Here is a 12,808-nt window from a genome sequence, read left to right on the forward strand (position 1 = left end):
TTCTTGTGAGGGTTCATTAGTGATTTAGATATGTTATCCCTTTTAATCTTTCCCATTATTTTATTTAGCAAATACTCTCAGCTCCTTTGTAGAGGTGAGAAAACAACCCAGGACTCTAATTTTGCTGGTCAGCTGGCAGAGCCAGGTGCTGCCACTCCACCTTTTAAGCTCTTCACATGATTCTAAAAGCAAGTAGGTCTGAATCACCCTGAATAAATCACAGACCGATTGTTAAAATTCAAATATAATACTGAGATATATCTTAATTCTGAAAATAAAAGCCAAAACTATAAATCTTTAAAACAAAACATCAACACAGGCACAGAAAAGCCAACAGGGGAAGACATAAAAGAGTCTGTCAAATTATGCCCCATCAAATTAGAAATTTTAGCTAACCAAAACATAAGTGAATAGTCAAGTGATAAAAGAGAAAATATTTGCAAATCATGAATCTAACAAAGGAGCAGTATCCAGGATATATATCATCCACCCATCTGTAACAACAAATAATCCAATTATTCTAATGGGCAAAGATATGAACAGACACTCTATACAGGAAGACATGAGTTGCCAATGGACATGTGAAAATCTGTTTAATATCACTAGTTGTCAGGAAATACAAATCAAAACCATAATGAGATAACACTGCATGGATACCAGAAATGCTAAAATTATAACAACTGTGTTTGTTACTAAGGATGTAGTGACTGGGATTCTCATGCATCACGAGTGAGAACACTAGCAAGATGGCCAGTTTTTTTGTATGACTAAGAATTCCACCCCTAGGGCTGTACAGGAGGACAATGTTCTTCAGATCCCATTTCTGTGAATCAGAGAAAAAACATCTTTTGTGTTTCTTCTGGAGGGTTTTGAGGAGCCTTTCCATAGTTAGGTTTACAGCATATGTGTCTGTGCAGCTGCTCCAGGTTACAAAGGTGAAGGATGTAATTAGCAAAAGCAACTGGATCCTGAGGACGTGTGTGTGTGTAAAATGCACACCCCCAATCTCACAACTATAGAAAAATACTGCTTCTAAGAATTTATCCATGATGTGTATGGGTAAATTCTTTGACACATTCTGACAACCTGCAATTTGTTTTGAAATGTACCATCAGTTTTAGGCAGACTGGTAATGAACAGAATCGCAGCTATGTAATAAGTAAACAAACAGAAGCTGGAAGGTAAGTATATGGTGCTCCCTGTAAGATTCAACAGCTCTATATTTTTTTCTGGGTTTTATAATACATTATTTTGGGGGAAATGCCCAAAACTCTTAGAAAGTTATAAAATCTATGTTTGTACCTACAGAAAGATAAACTAAACACAAGACAGACAAAAACACATTTTATATATTGATACTACACCTGAAGCAATCATGTTTAGTACTGTTAAACAAACAGCCCTTCATTTATTCAACAAGTACTTATTATTTATTTTACACATAAGATATACTATCTTGAAAAACAACAGCTCACTTTTAGACACTCATCACATGCCCCAAATCACATAATCTTTTAATACAGAGTATTCTAAGAATCTTAAGTTTCAGATCAGAGTGATGTACACCAACTATATTTTCCGAGCTAGTGCCAAAAATAATCATCTCACTTTAAAAACAAAGTATAAGTTTTAGGCTGCTGATCTAAAATTGACCTTAAGAACCAACAAATGTTTGTAAGAATAAACATGAAACTCTTAACACTCACCAAAGAGTCACATTTCCCAGGAGGTACACGTTGTTAAAGAGACTTCCTAAGGGTTAGAGATAAACAAATGGCTGCAGGAAGTGACCTAATGTACCACTCAGAGTTCACAGAAAAGCATGTTGCAATGGTTTGCCTCAAGTCTCTCTCCAACCCCCCAAAAGACTGAAAGAGAGGAGGGAAAGGCCCTGGGAAGACACAGTGAGAATGTGTCATTGCACAGCACATACTGCAACAATGGCCAGAGTGGAATGACTTTAAGAGAGCAGTTGATGGTTTAATCTACCAACATAGTGACTTAAATCACTGGGTTTTAGAGCCACATTGAAAAGACTGAAAACAGAGCAACAAATCGGGAAGAAACCTTACAGTCAAGTCTCAATTCTGTTACTTAGTTGTTTTAGGCAAACCTCTTTACCAATTGTCTTAGGGTTTCTATAGCTGTGATAGAACACCATGACCAAAAGCAACTTGGGGAAGAAAGGGTTTATCTCACCTATAGTTCCACATGACATCCAACACAGAGGGAGTCAAGGCAGAAACTCAAAACAGGGCAGGAACCTGGAGATAGAAGCTGATACATAGACTATGGAGGGGTGCTGCTTCCAGGCCTTGGTCCTCACTGCTTGCTCAACCTACTTTCTTATAGAACCCAGGACCAGTCGTCCATGGGTGGCACCACTGACAGTGAACCAGGCCCTCCCTCATCAATCAACAATCAAGAAAATGCAGCAGAGGCTTGGCCACAGGCCAACCTGGTAGGGGACATTTTCTAAATTGAGATTCTCTCTTCTCAAATGACTGGGTCAAGTTGACATAAAACTAGCCAGTACATACCAACCAAAACCTATTCCCTATATGGTATAAGAGACAAAGCTACCTACCTGGTTGCTGGACCAATGAAATTATATATCTCTGGTCAATGCCTTGTCAATTACTATTAACTAGCCCTTCATTTTATAAATGCTAGGAAAATTAGTTATTCTAAAGACTCCAGTCACTCATAGCTTTGGAAGAAGAAATGAAGAAACAACCCCACCCCCAGCCCCACCCCACCCCACCTGGCCCCAGGCCATCTGGACATTCTTATGCATGCATGAAGGCAAAAGTTCATCTGCCCTGCCTGGCTTTTCTCTAGGCACTCCAGTTTACAATGTAGGTAAGAAGTTTGTCTGAGGTACATGTTTCAGCTTTAAAAATAAATATTGTCTACTCTCCCCAGGAAAAATGTGAAGTATCTAGCAAAGGTTCTTTATATGAATATCTCCTGCAAGCTTTTAATAGCTTGAATAAGATGTTAAAGTACAGAAAATTCTGATTTTTTTTTTTTAAGGTAAGCAAACCATGCAATTCAGTGATCAGAAATAATTATCTCTCCAAGGAGAGGGTAACACTAGGAACTGTCTACATGTTATATACAATTGAGGTACGTAAACAAGTATTTCCTGAAGGAAGATTATTCAACTTAAAAAACATAACTTAAGCTAGAGAGATCAGCATTAATGATCATTTGCTGCTCTTCCAAAGAACTTAAGTTCAGTTCCCAGAATTCATATTGGACAGCTTATACAATTCCTAACTCCAGAACCAGGGAATCCAATGCCTGCTTCTGGCCTCCATGAGCCATACTCCTAACACACTTAGATATAAAAATAAATCTTAAAAAAAAAAAAAAAAAACAAAAACAGGGCTGGAGAGTTGGCTCAGAGGTTAAGAGCACTGGCTGCTCTTCCAGAGGTCCTGAGTTCAATTCCCAGCAACCACATGGTGGCCCACAACCATCTGAAATGAGATCTGGGGCCTTCTTCTGGTATAGTATATACACAATAGTATATACACAATAAAGAAATAAATCTTAAAAAAATACTTAAAAAAAACCCAAAAACCAAAACCAAAACAAAACCACTACCCTCTTACTATCAGAACACACAAGCATACATAATCGTTTGATAATATCTTAAGTATTCATTACTCAGTTCCAGTCATTATGAGCCAATTTGAAAGACAGAATTTTTATCCTGAGTTCTACAAGAGCACTGAAGCACATATCCCTCCTCTCCCAAAACTGTAATTAAAAAAAAAAATGCAATTGCTAAGAGCATAGGGAGAAAATGAAGAGAGGGAGGGAAGGCAGCAGCCAGCCAGCCAGGCAGGCAAAAAACCTTTCCTCTTCCTATTTGATTTCAAAGGCAAATCTTCCCCTAAGCCCCTCAAGACTGGGCTAAATCAAGTTCACAAGCCTGCTACCTCAACCTCCTGAGTGCTGCGATTACAGCATGCACCACCAACCTGGCCAGCAAATGACAAGACAGAAATCCTAAAGTCGTATCATGTATCTTTCCTTGCCTTCAGAAGACAATCAAAGGAACAGCGTAGAAATGGAGGGTTAGGGAAGAACAATTGGAATGTGAGCACTCACTGATGGACAAAAATGAAAAGAGCAGAACTCTTGAATTATATGATCTTGTTCCTGTACCATAACAGTTAAACACAGGAACACCACATTGTCTTGAACTGCTTAATCACCTACTAACAAAACTGCTCTCAGAACTTCTTCAAAGTCACAAACCCAGAAGGAAGACTCTTTTTCATAGCTGCTACAGTGGTTTTGCCCCTTCAGTCCTTATTATTAGGAAAACCACTTGTGGCATGTAATTGAGTACAGCATGTCCTGCCCTCTCTGCTGTGGGAATGGCCTCTTAGAGGACAAAACAGAACTTGCTGTACACAGAAACAATCCCAAGCTCCAACCTCCATCTTCCCCAGCTCTTCATTAGAGAGAAAGCTTCTACTGTAGATCTAGAAAGTTCCAATTAAGCAGTCTGGATGAAGGATGATGTCACCAAACTTAGCAGTGAGTTTCAGGTATCCACACATTAATCAGAATGACTCTATGGTTAGTTTATATATATGACATCATACAGTCTGAGCTGCGGTCCCTTCCTAACCACTAAAGGGTGTTCACTGTCATCTGACTTAGTTCATTCTAAAGGAACTCCCATGCCTTCTGACTTCAATGCAAGCTTCAAACCACTCATGTAACCACCCATGATTTTTTAGAAGATAAATCTAATAAATCTGCCCAAGGCCTGTTTCTAAGCACTGGCAGTATGGATTTTTTCCTTCTTTAAACAAAATATTTACACTCCTTTGTGAGTGATCCAGCCAGGCTGTTTGTTTCAGCTTAGAAAGAGAAGGGAGGGAGAGAAGAAAGCAGGTAGGCAAAACAAAATAAATCCCCCACAGTCACTCAGAATACATGGCCTACATGGATCACAATTCATTAGCTAGAGTCAAACATTAAAGTCTTGGGAAGGCAATGAGAACAAGGGGAAAATCACAGAAAAAGGGCTTCAGTAAGGCCAAATGAGAGTAGAAGAACTGTTGGTCAAAATGAATGGAAGGCTCCTCTAATACCTTTGAGAAGATGATGCTGTCCATTTCGTCGCTGGGTGAGTGAAAGAGGTCCGAATCACTCCCCGACCCTCTCTGAAGCACACCTTCTTTTGATGCACACTCCGTGCTCAGTCCAACATCTAAGAAGCTTTCACATTCTGAAAAAGAACATTTATTTAACCAATTTTTTAAAAATCCACTTTCTGTTTCATACCAATACTTAGTCATGTTCTCTATTGTTCACCCACCTCTTTGCTCTCCCAGCCTTTCTTCCATTTCAGATATTCACAAAGTTAGAAAGGTCACTGTCTAATTAGTAGCTTTCAGGTATATTAATTGACATAGTTCCCTTTTCTGTTAGGCATTTGGCTAGGTTCTGGGAAGACGTTTAATTTGTTCTTGCAGAATGGGCTATTCACAGTCTTGTGGCACAAATGAACACAGTAAGAGACAATTTCATTGCAGAATTATATGAAGAGTACCATAATAAGGAGGCAGTACCTATGAGTTACAATTATGAGCTTTGTGGATAATTTCATAATGGTAAAGTTCAATGGAAATAGTATGGTTTCTCCAAAAGACCTTACTTATAGGTATTTTAGCCCCCACACCATTTTACACAGTATGCAATAACTTAGTACAGTTGGTAAGTTTGTGGTATTTCTATTCCTGCCTCTTTTGCTACCTGGAAAACACCAAAAAAACCCTCCATAGGGAAATGGGGGTGCTAAGGAAAGAAACTGTTGTCACAGCAACACCTCAGCTATGTTGAGCTGCTAGAGGGCTACCTGACAATCATATAAGACAATGTTTAAATGTCAGCTGAGAAAAGAAAACCCACAGAATATATTTTCATGAAAAAAAAATCCACAGATTCACATCTGGTAGGAGTACCTCACCCAATAAAATAAAATAAAGCCAAGCTAGCATAAGGTTTCAAGCCAAGTTTGGGATAAGAGGTTAATGTGTGAGGTTAAATTAGCTGTTTGTAGGAAAGAACAATATGGAGGGGGAAAAGCAGTAGAAGAACAACCATAAATCATTACAGCTCCACCGTGACCTTCTCTGGGGTAGAGATCCCTAAAGGCAAACTTAATGCCCACCCCATGTCACATATGCTGGGATATTTTCAAAAGAAACAGAATCCTTACTTTCTCCCTACACCGCCTTTATGGAATACATTAAAGTATGAAGTGGAAACAAGAGCAAAGAACACCAATTTTAGAATGTTTAGATGGATCTTGTTTAAAAGAAAAATCCCATGCAATTTACCCCTGTAGGTCTTTACTTCTATACCAATAAAAATGGATGACTAGTACATCCCCAAAGAGTCACACTGACAGTTAACAGCAAATTAGAAGTGTACTAACTAGACATTTGGCATGGATGGAGCACACTGCAGGTATGTGATACACATGCCTAAATGAAGTTCAGGTTTCATTAAAGCTTAAAGTATGACTAAAGCTTATTCTGGGAGTTATACTGTAAAGGGGTGTTTTAACAATTCACGATTATGGATTATGACCTGACAAAGACTGCAACTTAAATCCAGTTCCTTAAAGAAGTAGACTGAGCCATGATGTCTAGAGGTCCTTCCGTATTACTAATATTCAAATCCCAAGACTTTACTCAACAATCACATGGCAGAAGTTTCAGTCTTGGGTGGCTGGTTACACTTTCAGAAAAGTCCCTGACAGCTAAAGGAACCAAAACATAGGTGCTGGTATACTTTTACTTCCAACACCCTTGAACTGAATTTGTAGGCCCTACATAAAACCATATAGAATATTCCGAAATAGCACCCCAAGAAGTGTGAAAAATACAGAAGAAAACATCGATGATTTCTAAAGCAGATTAGTAAAAACTTGAACAGTAAATAGAGGCTTTGTTGGAGGAGGAGACTGGAGAACTTAAAACTACAAAGTGTTACTCATCATTCGGCAGTGCTGAAGCCAACACAGGAGTGAGCTCAGAGACAGTTACTCAACTGTTGTTTGTGCAACAGTACTCTAGGAGGCAGCCTAGTAATACCTCACAGATGAAAGACAATGGAACCTAGATATTGGGGAATGAATCTCATGGCAGAACTGGTTGAACCTGGGGTAAAGTTAGAATTCCTAACGAGGCATGATCTTCATTCTATTTGTTGTTGCTAAAATGTATGGGTATGAATTCTCAATTCTGCCTACTCAAGAAAACAGAAGGAGCCTAAAAAGGATTCTAGTGGATGCCGAGGACATATCCCAGCCTAATAAATCTGAATTGCTAAGGGCAGGACCAAGGTATCATGCATTTTCAAAGCTCTCCTGCCCATATGACACCAGTATGTCTCTGTCAATGAGATTTCCTGGAAAGAAGCTATGTCTGCAAAGACAGATTGATTATGATTGCTGTGATGGGGAAAAGCTGGAATGTTGTGGGTTTAGAGATTAAGTACCTTATCTTGACTAGCTTTAGCCCCCAGAATAGCTATTCCCTGTCCACCTCTACATTGGAACTAATATCCTATGACTAACAGATGAAAAAACCTTTTGGAATCTATAAACATAGCAGACCACCACGTTCCACCAAACCCACAGCTAAAAATATGATCAGATGGCATTTGAGGCTGAAAGCAGAGCATCACTCATCTTGCTATAGCCACCTCTCTGATGTTTCCACCAATGTATTTAAAAAGGTATTTTGATTTATGGCTTCTATGTTTTATTGATATAAAAACTTCTTTAATGAAAGTGCTTCTACACTGGAACATGGAATTTGGGGTAACCTGTCTGTGTTCCTGGGGTATGGTCACTCAAATTTGGCTCTAGAATAAACTATCTCTTACTCCCATTGAGGCAAGAGCTACGGTTTCTTTTGTTTTTGCATCAACACAGCTAAAATTAAGATCCATAGGTTGGTTCCCAGCAAAACATGTTTATAATTATATACCACCACATTGCTTTACAAATGAGTAACAACTCATAAAGTCACATAATCACTAAAATTACTAATGATTTCAAAAATAAAATTAAGGAAACCTTTAGTGCTTTTATTTCAACTGGGAAACCATGCTTACAAAACTACACTATACATTTATATGTCTTCTTCTAGTTTGCTGTGTAATGTACCCTGGAAGGGCAGATCACAACATCAAATTATTTCTTCTAGAGAAGGACTATGAACAGGCCTACCTGAGCTCTGTTTGGAAGTCAAAAGAGATGTTGCTTCAGGGCATGGCTCTATGGTACACCAGCTTTCTCGGTTGATCTGGAAGAGAAAAACAATTTGTGTCAGACAATATGGTAACTTTGTAGCTCCAGAAAGTTTGCATTGTTTACACCCTCTGACTGTTAGTATTTTATTGCAAGGTAGATAAAATTATGTCAAAAAAGAAAACAAACTCTACTGTGGCATAAACAAGGCAATCTACATTGAACTAAAAGCTCTAAGAAGATTTTCAGCAATATTGTCATACAAAAGCAATGAGAAAAGACTCACAAAAGGCAAGCCACAGTACAGATCATGGGTTTAAAAAAAATAACAAATACAAAGAAAGAATACTAAAACCAAATATTTGTCGCCACAACTTAAGTTTTGAAAAGCATACAAAATTTGATAATTTTAAAAATACAAAACAGTCCCCATTTAAGAACAACTATACACCAGATACGATGTTAAGAATTCAGCACTTGCCTGGCTTACAGAGTTCCAGGACAGCCAGGGCTATAGAGAGAAACCCTGTCTTGAAAAACCAAAAAGAATTCTTGACTCATTTTCTCATCAAATGGTCATAATAGCTACAGGAAGTTTGTTATCACATCTATTAAACCAAAGACAGCAGGTTCAGAAGGATAAAACACAGCAGGAATGGCACCCAGAGTAAGTGTGCAAGGCTTGGAAATGCAAACACACTCTATCACTTAAGACACACTGCTTAACTACCTTATCATTACAACCTCCTACTTACATTGATGTTTAAGAAATATGTGTTTTTAAATTAACATTAAACATTTCAACAGTCTGTTCTCAGTACCTAACAGAACAAGTAGATAGATACAAGGATCTAGAAAACTTCAGAGACATCCAACAGTCCGACCTAACACACAGAACGTGCAGCAGGGCACATTCTACTTGGAATGTTCATATGGTGACACACAAAATAACTCAAAATAAAATAAATCTTCTGGGCTCTAATACATAAGATAAGCTGCATATGTAACAGCTTTAAAACTTCACACTATTAAACCAGAAACCCAAATCAAAAGCCTGGACCCCACATCTTAAAAAAGGAAAAAAAAAAGTTTTTGCAAAGAAAACACTACTAAAAAAAGAAAACACCACTAAGTAACTCACAGCTCCTACAAGAAATATTAAAGAAAATATGTTGAACTGAATACAAATTTAAGCTTCCATATAAAAATTTGCTGGTATCACTAATGCATTGCTTAGAACAAAAATTTAACACTTTAAAATGCCTTCACTAAAGAAGTCCCAGGAGAAAGATAAATAAACACCAACCCAGCCACAAAACCCGGGATCTATAATGATTTCTTGCCTGTAAGACATGCTAGTGCAATGGTGGCACAAAGTTTGTGGGAATAACCAACCAACATCTGATTTGACTGAAGGCACGCTCCACGAAATGGAGCCTATACCTGGCACTGCTGAGGTGACCAAGAAGCTGAGACTAGACAGCCCAGGGACCTTGGATAAAACCAAATATTATTATTGGTCTACAAAAAAAAAAAGAACAATAAAATAGTTCCTAATGACCTTGGTATACTCATAAGAATGCTGCCTTATACAGCCATCATCAGAGGGACTTCCTCCTGCAGCAAATGGGAACAAATACAGTATGGCAGTTTGAATGTAATTGGCCCCCATGAGCTCACAGGCACTATTGGGAGATGTGGCCTTGTTAAAGGAAGTGTGTCACCGTGGGGGCAGGCTTTGAGATGTCTTTTGCTTAAGCATCCCTCAGTGTTACAGAACAAATTCCTGTTGCCTTCTGATCAAGATGTAACCAGCATTCTGCCTGCCTGCACACTGCCAGGTTTCCCGCCATGACGACAATGGACTGAACCTCTGAACTATAAGCTGCCACCCAATTAAATGTTTCCTTTTGTAAGAGTTGCCATGGTCATGGTATCTCATCACAGCACTAGAAACCCCAACTAAGACACACAGAGATCCACAGCCAGATAATGTGCAGAGATACGAGACCTTATGACACTCATTCCTAAATGGGATATCTGATCAAATCCCTCCCCTAAGGGCTCAGAGAACTCTGCACAAGAGGAGGAGCAAAGAGCATACGAGTTAGAGGGGATGGAGGACACCAAGGAATCTAGGCCTTCTAGATACAACAGGGCTGGCATACAAAAGAACTCATAGAGACTGAGGCAGCTTGCACAGGGCCTGCACTAGAGCTAAATGAAGAAATGGACATATGCCCCCATCCCAGAAGCAATCTCCAATTGATAACCACTTGCAAATGAAAATCTGGTTTCCTATAAGAGAGTCTCACTAGGGAAACAAACTAATCTACTGCATGTCCAGTAGTAGATGGAAAACAGAAAATGAAGTCAAGGGCAACTTTGGGGGTTTTCCTTGTCTCATAATGGTGTGTCACGGATTTTCCCCTTTTTTTTTTTTTAAAGAATTTGTTATTTTTATTTTGTTTTATGCATTTTTTCTCTGTTTACCCTACAGATCATTTAGGTATGCATTATGGTTTCCAGTTTAATGTTTTTATGCATCTATATCTATTTCTTCTGCCTTTTCTTGGGCTCTTTTTCTTCTGTTTATTTGTTTTGTTCTATTCTGATGTGTTAGTATTTATTTTATCTTATTTTGTCTTATTTTATTATTATCCTGTAGAAGCCTGTTTGTTTTCTAATAAGACAGGAAGGGGATGGATCTGGAGGGGAGGAGGAGCTAGCAGGAGTAGAGGGAGGAGAAACTATAATTAGAGTATATTATATGAGGAAAAAAAGTTTACTTTCAATAAAAGGGAGAAAACAATCAGTAAACAGCACATAAATCCAAAACCAGCAAGTAAAAATGGAAATAGACAGCACTCAGTGTTTCATAGAGCAGAAAAACAGCTAGTTTCAACAATCAGAAAAGCTGGGCAATAGTATCAGCAAAACCCTAACTGCCCAGATGAGAAGGATTACTAGCTACCTACTAGTACCAGGAATCCAAGAGGGAAACCACAGATTACAGACACTGGGAGGATAATAAAGGATTATTGTCAACATTATGTGTAAAATTCATTAAATCTAATTTATGCATGATGACATAAATAACTCGAATATTCATAGTTTAAAACTTTCCTTTAGTCGGGTGGTGGTGGTGCCCACCTTTAATTCCAGCACTCAAGAGGCAGAGGCTGGTGGATCTCTGTGAGTTGAAGGCCAGCCTGGTCTACAGAATGAGTTCCAGGACAGCCAGGGCTACACAGAGAAACCCTGTTTCGAAAAAACAAACCAAAACCCCCCCCCAAAAAAAACAAAAACAAAAACAAAAAACTTTGCTTTAAAGGGAACCCCAGGCCGAGAGGTTTCCTAGTGAATCCCATGAATGCTTCAGAAGAGATAATACAAATTTTACACAATCTCTTTCAGGAAACAGATAAACTACACAGCTTATTTTCTGGGCCCAGCATTACTGATATCAAAACCAGTTAAAAACCGAACAACAATAATCAATCACTCTTAGTTAGGGACAATGGTGAAGAAGAGTCAGGAGCAAAAGTTTTGATACCCTGACTTAGGCAATACATGTGTAAGATAAACATAGTGCCAACAGTGGGTTAAATCCAAGAACAAAAGGTTATCATGGCATTGCAAAAGAAAAGATATATACATAACAGCAATTGATGGAGGAAGGAAAGGGGGAATGATATAAATACATTATAGTCTCAAAAATAAATAATTTAAAAATTCAATTTTGTCTACAAAACTCACAAACTGAGGAATACCAAAAGGGGAAAGCAACTTGGTAAAATGTGACATTTACTAAAATAAATGATCAGAACACTAATAGAAAAACTAGGTAGTGGTGTTGGCACACATGTAATCCCAGCACTCAGGAGGCAGAGGCAGGCAGATCTCTGTGAGTTCAAGGCCAGCCTGGTCTACCGAGTGAGATCTAGGACAACCAGGGTCATACAACACAGTAACACCCCATCTTGAAAAACCAAAAAACAGCATGAACACAATATATGCATGAGAAAGCATTCCTAGCAATGTCAGTTCAACAGAAAAACATTAACAAAGAGGCTGGAGAGACTGCTCTGTGGTTAGGGGTGCCTGCTGCTCTTCCAGAGGAAGCCTATGTAAGGCAGCTCATAACTAATTGTAACTCCCGCTCCAGGGAATCTGATTCCCTCTTCTGGCCTTTGGGGGTACCTGCATACACATACAACATTAAAAAAAGTCAATCTTAAAGGCATATAAATAAATGCCCACTAGAACAGAAAAATTAAAGACTAATAGTAAAGAGTGTTGGCCAGAATATAAAGTAAACATGGACGTACTGCTGATGTCATGTGAAAGGCAAATCAAAATTTCCAAACTAGGCTAGAAGTTCCTGTAATAGCAAACACATACTTATATTCCACCCAGCAATGGACTAAGTTATTAATCCAAGAAAGATCTTTCTTTAAATTCTACACACACACACACACACACACACACACACACACACACACACACACCATG

The 12,808-nt window shown here is 38.5% G+C and overlaps 1 protein-coding gene across 10 annotated transcripts in view; it reads right to left on the minus strand.

Moving 5' to 3' along the window:
- The window catches only part of Akap13 (A-kinase anchoring protein 13), a 285,104-nt gene that overhangs the window by 84,921 nt on the left and 187,375 nt on the right, over nt 1-12,808 (minus strand). For all 10 annotated transcript variants that reach the window (XM_027408158.2, XM_027408162.2, XM_027408164.2 and 7 more), the window contains 2 exons: nt 8,273-8,348; nt 5,121-5,257 (listed from right to left, as the gene is read on the minus strand). In XM_027408158.2, coding sequence (XP_027263959.1) covers nt 5,121-5,257; nt 8,273-8,348 — 213 coding nt within the window. The remainder of the gene's footprint in view (nt 1-5,120; nt 5,258-8,272; nt 8,349-12,808) is intronic.

This window comes from Cricetulus griseus, chromosome 3 (genome assembly GCF_003668045.3).
Source record: "Cricetulus griseus strain 17A/GY chromosome 3, alternate assembly CriGri-PICRH-1.0, whole genome shotgun sequence".
Lineage (NCBI taxonomy): Eukaryota > Metazoa > Chordata > Mammalia > Rodentia > Cricetidae > Cricetulus > Cricetulus griseus.